This window comes from Nomascus leucogenys, chromosome 9, assembly GCF_006542625.1.
Source record: "Nomascus leucogenys isolate Asia chromosome 9, Asia_NLE_v1, whole genome shotgun sequence".
NCBI lineage: Eukaryota > Metazoa > Chordata > Mammalia > Primates > Hylobatidae > Nomascus > Nomascus leucogenys.
This window is the reverse complement of record NC_044389.1, coordinates 98,370,356-98,393,671: the sequence shown is the minus strand read 5'-3', so window position 1 is coordinate 98,393,671 and position 23,316 is coordinate 98,370,356. Positions and strand designations below refer to the sequence as shown.

The 23,316-nt window shown below is 38.0% G+C and overlaps 1 protein-coding gene across 1 annotated transcript in view; it reads right to left on the bottom strand.

Annotated features, from left to right (window-relative positions):
* The window catches only part of CUBN (cubilin), a 301,694-nt gene that overhangs the window by 55,170 nt on the left and 223,208 nt on the right, over nt 1-23,316 (bottom strand). The window contains exons 49-56 of the mRNA XM_003257683.2: nt 22,279-22,450; nt 21,015-21,221; nt 18,773-18,922; nt 16,705-16,826; nt 15,992-16,217; nt 14,323-14,510; nt 5,696-5,852; nt 3,751-3,900 (exon numbers count right to left, since the gene is read on the bottom strand). Coding sequence (XP_003257731.2) covers nt 3,751-3,900; nt 5,696-5,852; nt 14,323-14,510; nt 15,992-16,217; nt 16,705-16,826; nt 18,773-18,922; nt 21,015-21,221; nt 22,279-22,450 — 1,372 coding nt within the window. The remainder of the gene's footprint in view (nt 1-3,750; nt 3,901-5,695; nt 5,853-14,322; nt 14,511-15,991; nt 16,218-16,704; nt 16,827-18,772; nt 18,923-21,014; nt 21,222-22,278; nt 22,451-23,316) is intronic.

Genomic DNA, 23,316 nt, shown 5'->3' with positions numbered 1-23,316 from the left:
CAAGAGTTGCGTGTGGTTCAACAATCTGTATTTTTCCCTTCATAGTAAAACCTTCCCTAAGCAGTTGTCAATGTTTAGTAGACGCCACATAGAGACAAGTCTGTTTCCTCACAGTATTTTGTAGCCTGGGATACCACATCTGTTCCTTGCCAATCCCACCTTTTGTGCTAATGGTTCACCAAGATGACAGATCTAGAGCCTTCATCACCACCTAAGTCAACACTGGCTCTGCTGGGATCCTGGGCTCAGAAATGCTTACCCATTTGATCAGAGTCTCTCAGAAACAGTTCCAAGGGCCTATAGCAGCTAGAAAGGCCAAGGCTCTTTCAATAAAGCTATGACTTTCCTTGAGAGCAATTCTCAGTTTCATCACAATACATTGCACATGAATCCCTCAGGCTCACTTTAGAAGGGCTGGGGAAAGGTTACTTTTACTGTAGCTAGCGAATCTCTAGCTTGGTGATGGTATTCAATAAATGTCAGCATTGATGTGGTTAAGGACAAGAACCTAATTATAAAATAAATTTGATTAATGTCACCCTTTTGGGGAATCATCATAATTCAATGAATCTATAGCCAGAAATTACTCAGGCAGCAGTTTGAAAATGCTGAACACTTAAACACTGGAAATGTCACAAGGCATTGTTGTAAGGATATCATGTTAGAAAAGAATCAGTCTTCAACTGAGTGAGGATTGGCAAATCCATTAGTGGAAGCAGAAATCAATCTAACATTATCTGACTTTCAGAACTACTATTATACATAAATATATGTTAGACACACACACACACACACACACACACACACACATAGCAAAGTGCTATTTATATAAGTAAGTATCAGAAATAAAGGTGAAGTAATTTACACAAAGTCACTTGAACAGCAGTAAGTGGCTGACCTGGCATTAAGATCCATCCTAAATGCTGTGCTCACTTTCCCTGTACTATACTGAGATAGTCCAGGGTTGCTCCCCTTCATCTCACCTGATCGACTGAGCTCAGGGAGCTGTCTCAGGTCACAATAGGGTCTCTTCTAATAATATATATACCACTGGTATCAGCAGTGCTTTCTGTGGCTTTGTAGTACAATTACTAGAGTCTCCTTTCTTAGTCTGAATGATACGGTCTTGTGAGATGCACTGTTTATTTAACTTAATGAGCACAAACACAATATTCAAGCCACATGTTGTTCCCCTGCTATTAAAATAATTGTCCTAATTATAAAAATAACACAAAAGCTATAAAGAAGAAAATAAGCATCTCGAATAAATCTATCACACAGTGGTGACAACTCTTAATGTACTGGTTAATAGCCTTATAGATTTTATTCCCACACATGTTATTTTAAAAAGAAAATTGGATCATCTTATACAAACTATTTTACCCTCCCTCAAGCCTTCATATATCATGGGCATCTTTTTATGGCACTGGGATTTTGTGCTAGCAAATGCTGAAAAGATGACACTTTATATTCCATTTTTACAGTGACATACATTGATTTACACTTGGCATTGTTTTAAGCAAACTCATGTGCTAAAAATTACAACTGCAGAGATATATGAAAAGGCAGTGAGGTCATAGGAAAAAGGATTAAGTGAGACAAGCTTTGTTAAATTTATCCATTTATGAGTTCTGACACGTCATTTTTATAAACCATACATTTCCCAGATGTTGAATGCTATAGAACATTTTGCAGAGTGTAACTTTTCACTGCCATGAGAGACTAACCCAAGAGTAAGAAATTTCGAATATACTGAGGTAGCTTGACAAATCTGCAGATAAATTGTGGTTTAGAAATAGAAAGCTGATATGTAAAAAGAAAATGAATACGGTTATGAGTGGTTGAAAATACCCATCTATTTGAAGGAATTTCCTTTCCACTGTGTCAAAGCCTCCATTAAACACCAAGTTGTGTCTATTGTCAGTCAAAGCCCAGCCCAAATCGGCATCTCTACTGTTCCCTCTGCCAACGGCCCATTCCCTAGAGTGGGAGAATGAACAGAGGGCACTTGTGGCCAGGAACTTAGGCACTGAAGAGTCAGGACTGAGAAGATGAAGATGACCAAGATGGAGCAGAAGAAAGAACACCCAATGGTAATATTTACTAAAAGCAGGGCACAAATATTAATTTTTTTTTTTTTGAGACAGAGTTTCGCTCTTGTTGGCCAGGCTGGAGTGCAATGGCGTGATGTCAGCTCACTGCAACTTCTGCCTCCTGGGTTCAAGCGATTCTCCTGCCTCAGCCTCCCGAGTAGCTGGGATTACAGGCATGTGCCACCACACCTGGCTAATTTTGTATTTTTAGTAGGGACAGGGTTTCTCCATGTTGGTCAGGCTGGTCTCAAACTCCTGACCTCAGGTGATCTGCCCACCTCGGCCTCCCAAAGTGCTGGGATTACAGGTGTGAGCCACCGCGCCCAGCCTATATTAATTTTATTAATTTACTCACTCATTCAATATTTGTCGAACACCTATGTTGACTCAATAAGACAGTTTCTCTCACTGGTTTGGTTAATTGCGTGTGCATGAATGTGGGTGTGTGTGTGCACACGTATGTGTATAAACTTTAATTGCAAGTGAATAAATTAAAAGCTATGTTAACATGAAACGTTTCAGACTCATTTCCTTTAAGCAATTTATGCAATACTTGTGTTGTTAAAGTTCTTTCACTATTTTTTTTACTTCTAGATGGAATACATAGAATAATATTTGTATTCTTTAAAAATTGGATGAAATTTTAATCACGTTTACATTAAATCTACTCTGTAACATATTTTCAGTATTTTCTTTAAATGGTGAGTTTTAGACTTCTGCCTCTACTTACTCCTCATTCATTTCTGAGGAATCAATTAGAGTTTACTTAAGAATAAACTTATATTCCATGGCTATTATGAAAAGAGAAGAGGTAAGTTTTGGCAAGGATGTGGAGAAAAGGGAACTCTTCCTTGTACACTCTTGATGGGAATGTAAATTAGTGCAGCCATTATGGAAAAATGCATGGCAGTTTCCCAAAACATTAAAAATAGAACTGCCATATGATCCAGCAAGTTCACTTCTGGGCATAGATCCAAAGGAAATCAAATCAGTGTGTCCAAGAGATTATCTGTACTGTCGTGTTCATTGCAGCATGATTCACAATGGCCAAGACATGGAATAGACCTGAGTGTCCATCAGTGAATGAATGGATAAAGAAAATGTGGTAGATATACACAATGGAATACTCTTTGGCCTTAAAGAAGAATAAAATCTTGTCATTTGTGACAACATGGATGAACCTGGAGGACATTATGCTAAGTGAAATAAGCTACACACAGAAAGGCAAATACTGCATGATCTCACTAGCATGTGGAATCTAAAAATGTCGAACTCATAGAAGCAGAGAGTAGAATGTTGGTTACTAGAGGCTGGTAGGGTATGTGGGAGTGGAGATTTAGGATATGCTGGTCACAGGATACAAAATTTCAGCTAAGAGGAATAAGTTCGGGAGATCTACTGTACGACATGGCGCCAATAGCTAATAACAAGGTTGAATACCTGAAATACTTGATTACTTGCAGAATACTTAAAAATTGCTAAGAGAGATTTTAAATGCTCTCCCCACAAAAAGTGGTAAGTATGTGAGTGAGTGGACACGTTACTTAACTGGATTTAGCCACTCCACAACATGTACATATGTCAAAACATGTTGTACACCATAAAAATACAATTTTTGTTTGTTAATTAAACAATTTTTTTAAAAGAATAAACTTACCTTCTAAGTGGAAGGACACAAAAGTCAAGAGGACCACTGACAGAGGATTAGCCTCTATGACATAGGTGCAATTCATGTTGTTGTCATATTGTTTTGGGTAATTTGGAGAAATGATGTAACCTGAAGGGCCAGTGAAATTACTTCCACATCCTATGTGAGAACAAAAAGTCATCATCAGACCATTTTTTTCTCATGTATCTATTTTGTCAGTGAAGGAAAGAGGCATTTTCCTAAATTATCTATAGACATAGTTCCTTGAGATATTCCAAATGGAAGAAGCAAGAACGAAGAGAATAAAGCTCTGATTTAAAAACACACATATGTGCATAATAAGAACATTATATATTTTTAGAAAATGCTGCAGAGTTTTATGCACTGAGTACTCAAAATATTACCGCAAATCTACTGCAAATCCCTTAATATTAAGATATTAAGAAAGGATAAATGAGCAAAGATCGAATATGGTTCACGTAGATAAAGAAATAAAACGGATAAAAAATGATTTGCACTTGATTAGTACTTTACACAATTAATGTTTTTAAAATGTCTTATTATTAGAAAACTGCTATTTTCATTACCATTGTAATCTAGCCAAAACAATGGTTGCTTTTTAAAACTAGCTGGATTTATTAATCCCACCTCTTACCAAATTCTTTCATGCATCCCTGGTTTTCGAAACAAAAAGAAATAGCTTTTCACCACTAACACGATTTGTTTTCATATAACCATTGACTAGTTAATCCACTTCACTCTCTGATCTATCAAGCATGAAAATATCTCTATCCTTTTAAATTGACATTAAAACGCACACAAGTACACACGTGTACACTCACACAGTGGACCACCTGCAGACCTAAGATTTGCTCTGGGGTTGTCTTTCAGTACTTCCTGTCCAGCACGCTCTGATTCAGTCTGAAAAACCCGTCTATTGTATTACTTCCTCTAATTCCTTTCCTCAAACTTTTCCCTAAACAGTGGTTTGCCATGAGTGGCTACACTTGATTTAACTCAGCCAACAGGAACACACCATTGCTTCTCTGACTTGAAAACTGCTACATTTCCCACGAATCTAATAGTGTACAGTAGCTGGAAAAGGAGATCCATCCTTCCTAATTTTGAACATTCCCAAAGAAACTGGCTCCCAAAGTTGATCCCAAAGTTGACTGAGCGTGAGAACCCTCTGGATGACAGTTAAAACATGCAAGACCGGCCGGGCGCGGTGGCTTATGCCAGCACTTTGGGAGGCCGAGGCGGGTGGTTCATGAGGTCAAGAGATCCAGAACATCCGGGCCAACATGGTGAAACCCTGTCTCTACTAAAAATACAAAAAAAAAAAAAAAAAATCAGCTGCACATGGTGGCACACGCCTGTAGTCCCAGCTACTTGGCAGGCTAAGGCAGGAGAATAGCTTGAACCCAGGAGGTGGAGGTTGCAGGGGAATGGCGTGAACCTGGAAGGTGGAGGTTGCAGTGAGCGGACATGGCACCACTGCACTCCAGCCTGGCGACAGAGTGAGACCTCGTCTCAAAAAAAAAAAAAAAAAAAAAAAAACATGAAAGACCTTGCTCTTGGAAATTCTGAATTCAGACAGGCCTGGAGTGAGGCTCAGGAATCTGCATGTGTTTCAAGCCCCCCCACAGGATTTTGTGGTCAAGGTGCCACGGGCCAGCCACACTGGTTGTTTGCTAAATAGCCACCTGCACTTCTGCCCAATATCAGCCCACTCTGGGTGCCAGGCTTATTTCTAGACGTTGGCTAGTGCCCCTCATGGCTTTTATGTCACTTCTCAATTAAGTTCTGTTCTCACTGCTATTTGGAAGAAAGGTGTCTTCTCGGGATTAGGTGACTCATCCTCCCCTATACCCCCAGTTTTAGCCACTCCTGCCTGCCTGTGACAACCACACTCCCTCAAAGACCTCTGGGTTTGGTTCTTAGGGCTACTTACGGCTAACAAAGGACGCGGAGAAGCCCTGAGCTGGTGCCTCCTGAGACTGGAAGACGGCAGTGAATGTGTTACTTGGTGTGACAACGGGACCCGGAGCCACGTTCCCACAGCCGGTGGCTAGCAGGGCTTTGTCGACGACCTCAGTTCCTGCCCATACCTAGCAGGGACATACACAGAACTTCAATGCTCAAGGGTTTCCCATCAATATTTTAATGCACATAGGTTTCAAAATAATGGCACTCACATGTATACAGAACTAAGCATAAGAGTAAACAAAACACGGACAAATCTGTAGTATTTTCTTTTGAGAATAATTTTTTTAAAGCTGCTTTTAAAATAGCACGTCCCGTTCTTGACTTCTCTAAGGAGATGGCATTCCTTTTTGCATAGCTGGGTGGTGATTTTTTTAAAAAAATCCAGCTTCCTGGATCACTGTTCGGTTTCCTCTTAACTTTTAGTTGCCCTGACCTAGCCGAGCTTCCCGGGTGCTGAGGGAGATGGAGCAGCCAGGTGGAACTCAGCCCTGCTCCTGGGAAGATAGCAAATTGTGGTCACAGCTGGACAACACCAGCAAGCAAGAGGCACATCGTGGTGCATGAAGAAAGTGGGCATGAATTCCAAGTGTACGTATAATCAGCATGAACTGGAATAAATCAGAACACTTCTTGGCTGTGTGGAATTGTAAGGTCCATTTTGACGAAAAGCTGACATCCAGTCAGTGTGGGGTATTCACCAAAGATTTGGTTGGCAACTCCCAAGTAGACCTGGGCTGTCACTTAATTGGTCTGGCCACCTTGAATGACTGAATTTATATACTTATGCAAAAAACAGTTGCTGGGAAGTAAATGCTGAGCACCAAAATTCCCAATCAAACCAATTCTTATCAGTCCAGGGAAAAACAGAGACATTAATCACAGAATCATAAATTCACATGCAAAATTCCAGCTATAAACAAGGCATTATGAGGGGGCTGTTGAGAATGTATAATTGTTGGCTTTACCTAATTGGGGGAAGTGAGCCTGCGCCGAGGGAATCCCGATAGCAGGAAGGGCCATGGCTAGTTCAGAGAACAGAGAGAAAAGCAAGGAGGAAGGGGTGAGGAAGGCTGCAGAGGGGGCTGCAGGACACGTTAGAGATTTGGGCCACTGTCCTCAATACAGCAAGGAGCCACCAGGAAGCTTGGTTTTTGGAAAACATTACAATTCGGAAAATAGGAGTCAGAAAGGATGCCGGAAAACAGTCAGGTAGGTTTTGCCCTAGTTCAGGTGAGAGATCATGGTTATCTACGATATTGAGTCACTCAAGGAAGGTATGCATATTAGGTAATGAATATACATAACTTGGTGGAAAAAAAAACATTAAACATATTAACCACAGAAGCTCGTCCTAGTTCAGGGGTCTCAACTAGGAGCAATTTTGGGACCTCTGGCAAGGTTTGGAGGCATTTTTCTATTGTCACACTTGGTGTGATGGGTAGTATCTAGTGGGCAGGGGCCAGGACTATTGCTAAGCATCCTACAGTGCACAAGACCTCTCTCCCAACAGAGAATTATCTCAATCAAGGATGTAATTGGATGTGTATTAATCTTACTTGACTATTCAACATTTTATTCACATGGAATGATACAAAATCACTCATTTCAAATACATCTTTTTTCAAGGATATTCCTCACCCACAGCAATAAAACATCAAGTCATTAAAAAATTTCTATTGGGAAATCAGTCCATAGGAAGAGATGTGAAATAGCACTGATTCATAGCATTGGTTTAATAATTCTCAGCTCTTTAAAGCCATATTGTTTCAATTGATTTTTAAGCACTGGGTATCCAGCTGTTAGTCATCCTACTGAAGACAAATTATATTAGCCATTTATTAGATAAGGGAGGTGCCTGGCGCTGGACCTACTGAGAACAAAACTGCAGATATTCCGCCAAATGCCTAAGATCAATAAATATGTCAGGAAAAAAATGCACATACTTGATTTTACTTAATGACCTCTAATTAGATTTACCCCTAATAATCTATCCAAGGAAACAGTATATGACAGTTTTTTATCCAAATTTCATAAAACTATAAACATAATTTATTAATAATCTGTATATATATTATATATAATTATATATATATATTATGTGCATATATGTATATGTTTTTGAGACAGGGTCTCACTCTCACTCAGGCTGGAGCACAGTAGCACAATCACAGCTCACTGCAGCCTCGACCTTCTGGACTCAGGTGATCTTCCCACCTCAGCCTCCCAAGTAGCTGGGACTACAGGTGCGTGCAACCATGCCTGGCTAGTTTTTTGTATTTTTTTGTAGAGATGGGGTTTTACTATGTTGCCCAGGCTGGTCTCAAACTCCTGGACTCAAGTGATCTGCCTGCCTTGGCCTCCAAAAGTGCTGGGATTACAGGCATAAGCCACCATGCCTGGGCCATATACTGTATTTTTACAAACATTACTAAACAGGCAAAGTAAGAAGGGCTAAAATTTAATAAAGAGCCTCAAGTTCTTTAATGAAGGAATCCAAGAATGCTTAAGTGCTTACACTTTTCCGAAGTCATTAATTATAGATCTGACATCTCTACTTTTTGGCCTAGGAACATAAGTTTAATAATAATGATGATAATGGTAATGACGATGGTAAAGAGTTATTCAATATTCATTTCTGCCTTGACTATCAAGAACTCATTTCATTGGCTATATCACAGAGGACTCATCAAAACTATATTGAACCTACAAAATGTTACTTAATTGTCATCAGGTCAAAAACTTTCTGATTTTTCTTAGAGTTCTATACAATTCAGTCAGGTTGTAGGTTATATTTTATCATTCAACTATTTTTTTAAACAAATGTTTACTGAAATAATTGCGGATTCACATACATTTGTAAGATATAATACAGAGAAATTCCTTGTACACATTTCTGAGTTCCCTCAATACTGACATCTTGCAAAACTATAGTATACTATCACAACCAGGTTACTGGCACTGATATAACTCACCAATTTTACTCAGTTTCCTAGTTTTACTTGAACTCATGTGTGTGTGTGTGTGTATTAAGTTACATACAAGTTGTACACAATTGCATTCAAGATACTGAAATTCCAATACCACAGGAATCCCTAAGTTGCTCTTGTTATTTATAACCACACACAGTTTACTCCTACATTGCCTTCTCTCTAACCTCTGGCTCTCTGTTTTCCATTTCTAAAACACCATCATTTCAAAATATTATATAAATGGAACAGCAGAGTATGTAACCTTTGGAGATTGCCTTTTTTCACTTGGCATAATCCCTCAGTGACTTGTCCAGATTGTTAATCTATGAATAGTTTGTTTTTATTCAGGAGTTACATTCCACGGTAAGCAAGTACCACAATTTGTTTAACCATTCACCTGTTGAAAGGCCTTAGTGCTGGTTTCAACTATTACAAATAAAGGTGCTATTTATATAGATTCATAAACAAGTTTTTTGTGTAACCATAGTTTTCATTTCTCTCGGATAAATGCCCAGAGTGCAATTGGTAAATATTATGCAATTGGTAAATATTGGTCTTTTAATAGGTGTGTAGTGATAGCTCACTGTGGTTTTAATTCACACTTCTCCAGAAGTTAATGATGTTGCAACATCTTTTCTGGTATTTATCATCTGTATAGTCTCTTTGGTGGAATATCTGTCCATGTCTTTTGCCCATATTCTAATAGAATTGTTTGTATTTTACTCCTGAGTTTGAGAGTTCTTTATATATTTTACATAGTAGTACATTGCCTATGTGAAGAAAGTGAACAGACTGGCTACAGACTGCATGAAAATACTTCACGTGGCACAAGATTTTTAATTTAAATGAGGTAAAATTTATCATTTTCTTTTCTCTTATGAATCATTCTTTTGCTGTTTCATCTAAGACCTCTTTGCCTGTCTCCAGGTCCTGAAGACATCTGCTATTTTTTTTCTCTAGAAGTTTTATATTTTACTTTTCAGTCTATCATCTATTTTGAGTGAGGTTTTCTACAAAATGTGAGATTTAGGTTGAGATTCATATTTTTTGCCTGTGGATGTTCAATTGTTCTAGTACCATTTGTTGAAAAAACCATTCTTCCTACATTGGAATGTTTATGCACCTCTGTCAAAAATCAATTGAGGATGTTTGTGTGAGTGTATTTCTAGGTTCTCCGTTTTCATCTGGGTTTTCAACCAATACCACATTGTCTTGATTACTGTAACTAAGATAAGTAAGCCTAGGTAAATAGTAAGGTAGAATTCTTCCTCCCATTTTATTCTGCTTTTCCAAGATTCTTTTAGCCATTGAAGGGTCTGTGCCTTCATATAAGTTGTGGAAAAAGTTGTCTATGCCTACAAAAGACTTCGGAGAAATTTTGATAGGAATTGTATTAAACCTATCCATCATTTTGGGGAGAAGGGACATCTTTACTACGTTGAGTCTTCCAATTCATAAATATGATTGTCTCTTTCATTTAGGTCTACGCCAGCATTTCATTATTTTTAGCACCCAGATACTGCACATATTTGTTTGGGGCTTACTTGGCAATGAGACCATTTCTACATCTACACTGATCCATCTGATCCTTACCAGGCACTTCCCATGGGAAAGAATGGACGACTGTGGGAGACAGAGCTTTCTCCTGTTTGGCTTCTTACACCACAGCAGAAAATGATGAAAGACAGGACTGTTACTCACATTGTGGCCTGTTGTTTTAATTAGCTGCTCCAACACTTGGCAGCTCAGTTCTCTCCAGCTCAGCTCAGTGCTTAATAAGATATTCTTTCTGCTTTGTTTTTTAGTTCAGTTTTAATATAGTCAAAGAACACACTCTGTATTTCAATTCCTTGACTTGGTTGAGGTTTTTTGATGTCCCAGGATATGATCTACCTTGGAATGTTATAAGAGTTCCTTAAAAAGTGTGTATTCTGATGTTGCTGTGTGGTGTATTTTACATATATATTTATATATATACACACACACATATATATTTATATGTACATATACACATATATTTATATATATACACACACATATATATATATATCAATCAGATCCTATTGACTGATGGTTTTGTAGAGTTCTTCTATATCCTTGGCAATTATCTGTCTAGTTGTTCTATCAGTTACTCAGAGGAGAGTGTTGAAGTCCTCAGCTATAACTGAAGATTTTTCTACTTCTCTTCTTAGCTCTATCGGTTATTGCTTTATGTATTTTGTGCCTCTGTTGTTTGGTGCATATACATTTAGGATCATTATGTCTTCCCGGTGGATTGATATATTACGTAAGATTCCTCTTTTCTGTTGTAATTTTCTGTACTCTAAAGTCTACTTCATCACATATAAATATATCCACTCCTGCTTTTTTTGGTTAAACTTTGCATGGCATCCTTTTCCATCCTTTTACTTTTCATGTACCTTTGTGGTTGAATTTGAAATCAGTTTATTATCACTTAGGTCATGTTTTGGCTTGATAACCTGTATTGTGATTGGTCTAACTATTTACAATTATACTGATATATATCAGTTATGTGTCTACATTTTATTATATGTTTTCTATTTACTTTATCTGCTTTTTGGTCTTCTATTTCTCTTTTCTTGACTTCTTGGGGATTCCATTTTGATTGATATTAGCGTTTTTCTGTACATTTCTTCACACAGTTTTAGTAGTGGTTGTTCTGGGTGTGACAATATGCCTATGTGATTATAGTAGCCTACCAGCATCCACATCTGACCACTTGTGGAAATGTGATTTCCATTTAGGTCCCCTTTCAACTTTTCCATATCATTATGCTGAGTATCAGAGGGCATTATCATTTCCTGTTTTATTAAATATGATTCACCAGCTTTATGAGGAAAAGGATATTCTATTGTATGTACGCATATTTTTGCTTTTTCCACGTTCCTTTTTCTTTTCTCATGCTCCAAGATTCTTTAATAATTTCATTTTTGTTTGAAGAACTTCTGTTTGACCATCTTTAATGGTAGGTCTTCTAGTGATAGTTTTGTTTAGTTTTCCCTCATATGAGAAGTTTTTATTGCCTCTTTACTCCTGAAAGATAGTTTTCCAGATATAAAATATATGGTTGACAATTCCTTTGTTTCAGCACTTGAAGAATATAGTGTCAATTCATTAGGGCCTCCATGGTTTCAAATGAGAAATCTGCTTTTATTCTAACTGGACTTCCTCTCTAGGTAATGTCCCAATTCTCTCCGACTGCTTTCAAGACTTTTTGTTTGCCTTCAGTGTTCGGAAGTTTAATTAAGATATGTCTGAACTTACATTTCTTTGTGTTTATCTTGGTTTAGGTTCACTCAGCTTCTTGAACCTATAGGTGTGTTTCTTTTGCCAAATTTGGGAAAGTTTACAGCCACTAGTTCTTTGACTGTTCTTTCAGCTGCACTCTCTCCTCTCCGTTTGAGAGAATGCTGAATCTTTTGTTATTGTCCATGAGTCCCTAAGTCTGTGTTGATCTAGTTTGTTTGTTTTTTCAGTCTATTTTCTCTTCGTTGTGCAGATTGGATGAATTCTATTGTTCTACCCTCAAGTTCACCGATTCTATTCTCTGTCATCTCCATGCTACTATTGAGCCTATTCAGCATGTTCTTTCTTTATGTTATTGTATTTTTCAGTTCTATAATTTCTATTTAGTTCTTTATTGTAACCACTATTTCTTTGCTGATATTTTCTACTTGTTTCAAGAGAACTCGTCAGTGATTGTTGAAGCATGTTTATGGAAGCTACTTCAACATCCTTGTCACATATTTCAACATCTGATTTATCTCACTGTTGACATCACTTGATTCTTTTCTCCTTCAAGTTGTGATGTTCTTGAGTCCCGATACGACGTGTTCTTTCTGATTGTACCCAGGACATGTTATTTATTATGTTAGGAAACTTTGGGTCCTATTCAAATCTTTTATTTTAGCAGGCTGTCACCCTGTTTATGTTTACCACGTGGCCTTGCATATTTTGTGGGCTACAGTTCCAGTTGCTCTTCAATATTCAGAATCTGTGTGGTGGAATTTTGGTCTGCTTGGTTTACATAGTGCTACTAGGGCTCTCACTAGTTCTTGCTGGTGCTACCTGAGGGGCTCTGTGTGTTTCTCAGCTGGAGGCAAAGGGTATAATAATTTTCTCCTACCAATGCCCCCTGGGTATCTCAATGTCTCTGGGTGGAAGAGGAGCATGTCTGGCCTGTGGGGACAAAGAGGCTTCCCAGACTGGGCCCCTTTCTGTGACTGGGACCCATTTTTCCGTTCCCACCTACCCTGGTGTCTCTGGGTGGGTAAAGAGAATCTCAGCTTTACAGGTGTTAAGTGGCTTCCTGCAGGCGCTGCTTGCTGAAGCTGGGTCTCTTTACTGGTTCTGTCCACCCACACAGCATTTCTTGGCAGAAACAAGCATCTCAGGCCCATTAGGAGAAGATGAGCGCTTCCCACGGCCAATTATTTTTGGCAGGGCTCCTAATCCATCCCACTCGCCAGCAGCGTTGGGCTTGCCTGATGTTGTCAGAGGGACCCACATTCAATCCAGAGAAGGAATGAGCCTAGGCCATTTTCCACATTCCAGTTTTACAACTGGAGCACTTGAAAGTTTTACTTAAGTCTGAATACTTGATATTGATTCATTTCATGAGAAGAGAGTTCATTTAGTTCATGGAAAAAGCCATTAAGAAAAGTGTGTATTAAATGTATTTTATTATATACTTACGTTATACACATATGAGATTTTCATTTAAACAGTAAGCATGGGTCAATGAGATATAAAACAACATTTGAGAGTTGATAGGAAGTAATAACACTGACAATAAAAGCCACTTTGACTCATCAAGTGATTTTAAATTCCAAGTACTTAGCACTACCTATGTTATTACATCGTATTACCTCCAATGCTTAAAACAGGCCTACTAAAGAAGGAATCATGCTCTTCATTTTACAGTTGAATAACTTAAAGGCCAATTGTTTAAGTAGCTCAGAGAAGAACATGCAGGTGGTAGGTATGAGAGACATGAATGGAGGGGCTAACATGACCAGTGTTATTTCCACTGGAAAGGCACAGTGGAAATAAGGCACTCTTTCTCTAAAAGGCACAACCTTTTAGAGACATAACTTGGAAGATGTAAAACAGTACGGATGAAATGAATTTCTAAGACAGTCATCATAGTCACAAGTCAGTGGAAAGTGACAAGCCACTGCCACACGAGCAGCATTTATAACTTCAGATTTTGAAAGAGCCTTGCTGTCCTGATGCCCCATTCCCATCATTTTTCCATGGGTTTCTCATGGCTTTTTCAGACTGTGCGGTCTTAAGGCCCAAGGTGAAGGCTGGCATTAGCTGCTTCTTTAACGTTCCGTAACTTTTGTGGCATGCTTTAAATTTTGCCTGTGGCAGTGCCCTACATTATAAAGCGCATTTTTCCCTTTAGGATCTATTGAAAAGTAAGAAAGAAAAGAAATTCTAACTCCTAACAGTCGAGGTTTCTCACTTTCTCACTTTTCATCCAAGGAATCCAGGCAGCAAAATTTTCTTACTTTGAGCGACAATGAATCATTTCTAGCTTAAACACTAATGTTCACAAAACCAACTTGGCTCCAATTAAATGAACAAGTGTACTAACCTTCACGAAGCTATTCTGACATTGTCCATCACCGCTGGGGATTAGGAAGTTGTTGTCAAAGCTGATCTCCAAGTGTTTACTTTTGTGAGTAATGACCGTCCAGGAACATCTGCTGTTTTCGGGAAAATTCTGAGGCCAGTGAGGGGATCTGATTGTACCATTATCGGAATGAAATATTCCACCACAACCTGAAATATTGCCATGTAAAAAGCCATCAATCTGCAAGAAAAGTAATTGTGGAAACTCAAGACTGCTACAGAAGGAACATTTCTAAATGTGGGATTTCAATTCATCATTTTTTACAAGCGATCATCTTTCAGTCAGGTGCACAGCAAGCTCTCTCCATAAATGGAAAGGTGAGTTAAATTGAGAGAAAATTTCAGCTGTTACAGTTGTGTTACAATGATATTGAATTCAATCGAGAACACTAATCCTTGCCATAAAGAGGATAGATTTCCATCCTGTCTTCAAACAAGAGCTGTATTTTTATTTGAGCCTATGTAGTATATGTAACCTGGCAATGCTAAGTTCTGTATTTTATTACCATTCGCACATAAGAATATTACTCTACACTCCATTTGCAACTTTACTCTAACTGGACTAGAGAAAGTGATTTTGAGTTGGGGAAAATTCTTTTATTAAGCAATCTGGCTCATTCATATTGAAACTGACTGATGGATCAAAATAAATTACACAGATTCAAAGGAAGAAAAATCTAGAATTTTCATACTTTTAAAACATGTACTTAAGAGATGGCAAAGAAAAATATGAACTCAAAATAAAATGAAGTTAAAGAGGCATTCTCTGAATCTTTTGCTGTGAAACCCCTGGAAATCAGGGATTCACCTAAAACTCCCCTCGGACTTCAACAACAGCCAGTGGTTGTTAACCAGGGGAAGTCTGACTCAGTCAACAAAGAGCTTCATAATAACTGTGACTCTACTAGAAAGAATTGTCTTGTGTGATATACAAGATTTACAGAAATCCCTAATAAAGTATCTGATACAAGTCCTTATATTTTCTGAGAATTTTCACAATGTTTATACTTTCTATGCACAAAAACTATTCTTTTAAAATGAAATCTGTCATATTTTGACTCAGGACCCATTCACTACAGCATTTGTTCTAAATTACAAATCTCCTCTTGTCATCTTCCTTTTCAAAACTCTTCAATAGTTTCCCATTGTTCAAGGGATAACATATAAACCAAGGCTCTTTATGTTGTGGACTTATTTTCCTGCCCCCAGCTCACCACTCAGCATTCTGCTTTTAAGCTCCAGATATTTTCAAGCACTTGGGATTCCAACTCATGTTTCTATTACTTGAGATTCCCAGGTTGTGCCATACGCTTTTGCCAATGAAGGCAGCATCATGAAGTGTTGAGATCAAAGTTTCTGGACTCAATTGCCTTTATTCAAATCCCGACTCTACGAATTATCAGCTATGTATCTGGGCAAATGATCAACCCATGCTTCCTCAGTCTCTGCCCATGCAAAATAGAGATGCCAGGTATTGATATTGTGTTATTCCACCAGGGTTGCTACATGAGATGACATGTGCAAATATTTAGAATTAAGCCTGATGTAAAGTAGGTACAAAATGTACATATTATGAGATCATAACATACATCACTAAAAAGAAAATCAAATGCAGCAAACATTTCTTTTACCTAAAGTTTGTGTGTTCCACGTAGCATAAAATCCACCACCTTGCAATGAATGGTCTGAGTTAAAAGTCACGACCAGCTGATTGGAACCTGACTGTATTGTCCTGGGGTTTGAATTTCCACAGTATTGTCCTATAATGGGTGATTCAGGGGACCCACCATTCCTGACAGTGACGGAGTCCCAAGCACAAGTTGTATGGGGTTCAATATCAAAGTCACTAAATGTGAGCTGCAGGAGAAAAAAGAAAATGGTTGTCAGTGAGCTTTTATCAACCTTTACGTAGATAAGGCCCTTACAAATCCTTTAACTTTGTTTTAATTTTTATAATTTTATATTTTTGTCTCTTATTTAATTCTCCTTTCCCCTCTACTTTTTTTCCTTATTGAAGGTTCTCTTGGAAATTTTGAGAAAAGACATTTCCCTAGTTTGGGATGGCAACTCATATTAAGAAAATGAATACACTTCTCTCTAAGATGTAGAATTATCTTCTATGTATATCTTTCCCTGTGCTTAAAAAAGAGATTTCACTCTTCATTAATTATAAATGCCATTGTATGTGCTCTAGTGAGAAAATGTTAGGGAAAAACAGTGATCTCATTGTAGAATCAAAGCCTTCTCTAATCACTTGCTTACTAAAAGAGCTCCATTTTCATGCAGGACAGGCTATTGTGGTTCTATTGTCTCAGAAGCATTTCACCCAGTCACTAGCACTCACAGTGATGGTGTGCCCTTGTGGGGCCTCCAACAGCCAAGAGCAGTGGGTCAGGCTGTCATAAGCATTTGGATAGTTGGGGCTTGTGATCACTCCACTCTCACCTATCTGTATTCCGCCACAATCTGAAATGAGATTGGTAACCCTCTCAATAAAACAGAAGTAAAAAAAAGAACCGATAATGCCAAAGTAAGTAGTAATCATAGCCATCAGATTTTGTGATTAAAAACATAGTAAGGCCAGGCATGGTAGCTCATGCCAGTAATACCAGCACTCTGGGAGGCTGAAGTGGGCAAATCACCTGAGGTCAGGAGCTCAAGACCAGCCTGGCCAACATGGTAAAACCCCATTTCAACTAAAAATACAAAAATTAGCTGGGCGTGGTGGCATCTGCCTGTAGTCCCAGGTATTCAGGAGGCTGAGGCAGGAGAATCGCTTGAACCAGAAGGTGGAGGCTGTAGTGAACCAAGATCATGCCATTGCACTCCAGTCAGGGTGACAGAACAAGACTCCATCTCAAAAAAAAAAACCATATATATACACATATATATTTTGTATATATATATATTTGTATCTATATTTGTATATATATATTTTGTATATATATATTTGTGTATATATATATTTTGTACGTTTTTATATATGTATATTTTGTGTATATATGTATAAAATAAATGAAATTAAATAGAAGAAAAGTAAAATTGGGTAGAAGTTTAGGAATAACAAAATTCCATACGGTATTAGCATAGAAAATTGAAAATTGAAAAACAAATACGTTTCTGAAGCATAATATGGTCTGATGTTCAATACAAATAATACTGCTTACTGAAACCTGACTCTTTTCTTTGAATCTGATGAAGGAAAATCAACTGGCAAGATGGTTGAGTGAGTAGATAATCAATTTCACTCCTTCTTCACCCAGCCGTTTGGTTATAACACAAAGGAATGTTAGATAAAACCGTAACTAAAACATATTTTGATTCATAGCCAACTCAATGGAAAGAAAAGCAGCTCTCCAAAATCTAGCAGCAGTAAGTGTACTCAAAGTGAGAGGAGTGAAACTGAAAGAGTGAAGTCGGAGAAGGTAAAGAATGCAGGTTTGGGTCCCAGGGTTGGGCTCTGAGGTTTTGGTGACGGGGTAGGAGGAGAAGATAGGGCTCTGGGTCTCCACAGAAGGAAGGACTGGAATTGAGACTTTTACATGAAGTTGGGAATCTAAACAAACTGGCATGCTCATGAAAAGGGACTAGAAAACCTCCCATAGCCAAGGGAAGCAGTCAGGAGTAGGGCTGGGTTTTCCAGCACAAACTCTGAATGTCACATATGCAAATCCAACACAAAACACTAGCAAATAGTATCTATTATATGTATAAAACACACATCATGACGAAATAGGATTTATCTCAGAAATGCAAGGATGGTTTACCAAGAGAAATAAATCTTTCATATAATTTCTCACATTAACTTATGAAAGGAGAAAAAGTTAAATCATCTCAATGGATGCAGAAAATCATCTGATAAAATCTTATGCCCATTTACATTTTAAAAAAGCTTTTTCACACTAACGATGGAAGGGACTTTCTTTAACAAAAGATATTTATTGGAAACTTAAGAGCAACCAATATATTTAATAATAAAATGTCATGGTCACATCCAGGTCAGAAACAAGATGCTATCATTCCTTCTGTTCAGTATTCTGATGGTGGCCCTAGCTAGCAAAAGGATGCAAGAAAATGAAATGAAGTATTATGACTGAAAGCAAAAAGAACTAATATTTGCAGAAGACATGATTGTTTACACAAAGATCAAAGAGAATCTATAGACAACATATTAAAACTAATAAGAGGATAGCCAGATCTTTGGACTAAAGATACATGTATGCAAATTATAAAGTTTCTAGATATCAGTCACAACCAATTAAAAAATGTAATTTAGAAAATCTCATTGATAATATTAAGAAAACTAATAGCTATGTAGAAATAAGTCTAACAAAATATATAAGAAATCTTTATGGACAAAAATCATTAATCTTTATAAGTAATTTTATCAAGATCTTAATTATAATTCTTACCCGTAAAGGAATACTTTGCATGGAATCCAATGTGTTCTACACGTTCATTGGTGACAAAGTGAATCCATATCTGAGAATAAGGTATAACCAATGGCAATGTAGGCTTTGAAGGACCACAAAGTCTCCACATCAGGGGCCCATCAGCATCACCTGAACAAAATAATATACCAAGTGCCATTATTGATATAGCTTTTGAGAAATACATTCAATGAATTTGGTAAGAACAAATTTCAAGATATTCACTGACACACATTTAAATTCTGATTTAGTAGCACACATTGCACAATGTTTCTCTGTCTCTGTCAACTGCAAAAGAAAGTCCCTCCAAGAAGGTAAAACAAACACAAAAAATCAAAGCAATTTTGAAATGAACCTCTCTCTATGGTGGACACCATTTTGTTCCAATTTGTGTTTTCATAGTTATTTCAGCATATCTAAACAGAGATACAATGAATTAAAATAGTACTTTTGGATACACCTTTTGTAGGGTGTAAGAAATATAATACCAACAGTGATAAAATATATCCTCAAGATAAAGTGATCATTGCCTAAAATTTGAAAGATTTCTTTACTATATTAAATCAACTAAAATGGACTCAATATTCGGCATTCAGGCCAAGAGCTGTGAGACCTGAGCCTAATATTTTTTATGAAGATTACTTTGCAAGAGTTTGATGAACATGTACAGAGCACCAACAGAGCTCTCATTTATCTGCTTTCTTTTTATTCTGTCAGATAAACATCACTGGTCTTCTAAATCAATGATATAGTATTTTAACTGCATCTAAACCTGAGCAAATAAAGAGAAGACAGCATTTAGCTGACTGAAATTTGAGATACAGCTGTTCTGCTTAATATTACAAGCCCATGGTTTTGAACCAGGTAGAGGGGGTGAGGGTTTATCAGAATTCCATGGAGAAGATTCTCAAACCACAACTTCCCTTTCCCTCATAAGCCTTTTTAGACTCTTCAGCCTCAGAGAGGTGGGAGGACTCTCTGGCTGAGGCCCTTGGTCCATGGGCACAGGCTCTATCAAATTCTCCTTCTTGAAAATTCTGTCATTCACGTTCTCAAAGGTAACTGACATTGACCTCTCAGTTTCCCAAGGACTTCTCCACCAACTAACTGATGAGCTTCTGCTGCTTTCAGCCTCCTTTACTTTAAATTTTGGGATTACACAGAACTCAGCACAACTTTGACAGTATGGATGATTACATACTATTTACAATATTATTGTCTTCCTCTATCTACTTGTTTATTTACTGAGAAAAAAGTGTCAGCATAATCACGGAAAAACCTAATGAATAACCTACACCTTGACTATAGGAATGAAAGAAAATTGATTCATACTCTTTGAATACAGAGTTTTAAAAATTCTTAAGAGAATTATGGTTTATTGAGTACACCGCAATCCTTTTCCATCACGAAAACCAAGACAAATGACTGCTTTGGGGTTATTTCCCCAAATAGCTTCCATGTGTTTCTCCATCTGGTATATTGCAAAACTTCTTTTAACTCCTAAGGCCTCAGGAGAATTTCACAGCCCTTTCATAAATCCTGGAAGTTCAGGAAACCGCCAACACATGCTAAGCATGTGAAGTCCCAGTCTCCTTGGAAAGGAGTGTTGATAGTAGTGGACTCTCCCTTCGGCAAAAGTCACATGCCAGGAAACGAAGTGACTGTAACACAGGGTCTAGTTGTACAGTGATCCGCCTCACTCACTGTTCCTGGGGTTCCTTTTCCTCAGCTGGGCACACACAGAATTATGGCTTTGAACAGAGTTCTTTTGGATTGTGTGTACCTATGTTAGAGCCATTTGACTCCCTTCATTGTTAGGGGTCTCCAAGCATAAGAAGAATATTGTAGGCCAGGCGTTGTGGCTCATGCCTGTAACCCAAGCACTTTGGGAGGCCAAGGACGGAGGATCACTTGAGGCCAGGAGTTTGAGACCAGCCTGGACAACATAGGGAGACCCTATCTCTACAAAAAATTTTAAAAAATAGTTGTAAGTGGTGATGTACACCTGTAGTCCAAGCCACTTGGGAGACTGAGGCAAGGGGATCACCTGAGCCTGGAAGGTTGAGGCTGCAGTGAGTTATGATCACATGAGTGCACTCCAGTCTGGGCAAGAGAGAGAGCTCTTTTGTTGTCTCAAAACAACAACAGCAGCAGCGACAACAACAAAAAAGATACAAAGAATATTGTAGATGAATGGGAGAATGTGTTCTTAGATAGAACTCACCCACTCGAAACTCGAGGACATCAAATTGACAGTCTTGGTGACTTTCTAGGTAAAAATCTTCAAAATGAATGGAAATGGATGAATTTCCCTGATTTGGATTGCTGAGAGTCCATTCGCAGTTCAGGTTTCTTGAGTAATTCCTGACTCCATCATAGCCAGGAGAAGTAAAGTTTCCTTCAGGAGTATTTGGAAGAGACCCACCACACACTAACAAAACAGAAGGCAACAGAGAAAGCAGTAGTAAGATTCAGGCCACAACAGAAGAGATAAATAATACGGGAACAGTAACTAAAACATCAACATTACTGCTTTGATTTCTTTTTCTAGATGCAGTCAGGGTTATGGGTAAAAGGCATGCAAATTATGGAAGTTTCTGCAAGTTTATAAAGGAAAGATGTGCAAAAATCAACAACTTCTCTATTTTCCTGTTGCTGTAGATTAAGTGGTGGGGGTTTGGCTTTGTATCAATAGGTCCAAATATTGAGGCCTACTGTTCATTAATATTTAATTTAGAGGAATATATAAATATAATTGTGGCAGGTCCTAATGGCTTGATTAGCAATTCTCCACTTGATCTAATAAATTATTTTAAATCAAACAGATAATAGGACATTGACTTGCCAATGAATTTGTCTCTTTTTAATAAAGAAACAGATGCTTCTTGTACCAATGAAATAACCTAGCATTTTTCTTTTAATATTCACTCCCACTTCTAAATTTTAAAACCCTTAGATAATAGCACCAATCCAGGAAATAGGAGGATATTTACAATTAGAGGCCATATCTTGCTTAATTCTGGAATATTCTATATCAAATCAAATCTCCCATTTATTTTCACTGGAAATATGTGTGTGGATAGATGACTAGCAACAATAAAGCCTGTTCTGTCGCCAGTAAAATTAATTACTCTCTGAGAGTAAGTTACCTTCCAGGAGGTAGATGGTTTCTTTCAGCACAAAAGGATTGACCAGGGACTACGGAACAAGTCACCAACCCTCATGGTAACATGACCTGAAACTGTGCTAGAAGCTCATCTTGATCTAATTAAAAGTTTTAAATTCACTATAGCAGTTTCTTTCTGAAATCTGAAAGCTTTTTTCTGTCTGCAGTGCATTTTTGATCTGCTTATGTGTGTTTGTCTTATGTCAAAGATTCCAAGTATCACTAAAGGGAAAATGGATTGCTCTGCTGCCATTGGCAGTAGCTGGGGGCATCTGCAGTGCACCTGATTAAAATGGGGTGCATTTACAACATCCTACATTACCTGCGTCTTCACTGGAGGTATAGGAAGCAGTGAAGCCGCCATATGGCCTGGATCCATCCGTGAAAAAAATGACTTTCATTGTGTTTCCTGAAGATTTAATCTCATTGCTTACATTCACACTACTACACAGTTTCTCTAGCTGGGGTGAGTTACTCCTAATGCCATTGAATACCTGTTGGAAAAAGAGTTTAACATTCAGGCACACAATCCATCTTATTTCATATTTCCTAGGAGGTGATATTCCCAGCCCAGACCCACTTCCTTCTATAGGAACCCTGCCCCAAAATGAATGACCTAACAATGCAGGTTTCTATCCCAGTGCCACAAGCCACTATGTTACCCTGAGCACATTTTGTGACTTCAGGGTGATTTCACTGGAATGAAAGTATTGCAGTAATGCCTTCCTGCCATGTGGTGATAGATTAAAAGCTGCTATATACTTTGCAACTGGAAACAGTGCTCTCAATGTAAAGGAGATGAGCCACTGTGCTTACGATGTGGTCTGCAGAGCTCACTGATCGGCAGTTTTTCTTAAAAATGCATCAGGACCTTTGTTACTCAGAAGGGAAGCTTAAATGTGAGTTTCTGATGATTTTGTGTATATAATAAAGCAGATATTTTTCTTCATTTACTTTAATTTTTGTTTATTTATTTTTTGAGACAGAGTTTTGCTCTTGTTGCCCAGGCTGGAGTGCAATGGCGTGATCTCGGCTCACTGTATCCTCCACTTCCCAGGTTCAAGCAGTTCTCCTGCCTCAGCATCCCAAGCAGCTGAGATTACAGGCATGCGCCACCATGCCCAGCTAATTTTGTATTTTTAGTAGATACAGGGTTTCACCATGTTGGTCAGGCTGGTCTTGAACTCCTGACTTCAGGTGATCCACCTGCCTTGGCCTCCCAAAGTGCTGGGATTACAGGTGTGAGCCACAGCACCCAGCAAGCAGATATTTTTAAATACCTTGAAAAGTAATTTGAAAAATCAATCTCCATATGCAATTAAACATAATAGTTCTTTCCTCATTAGTTATGGATTCAAAG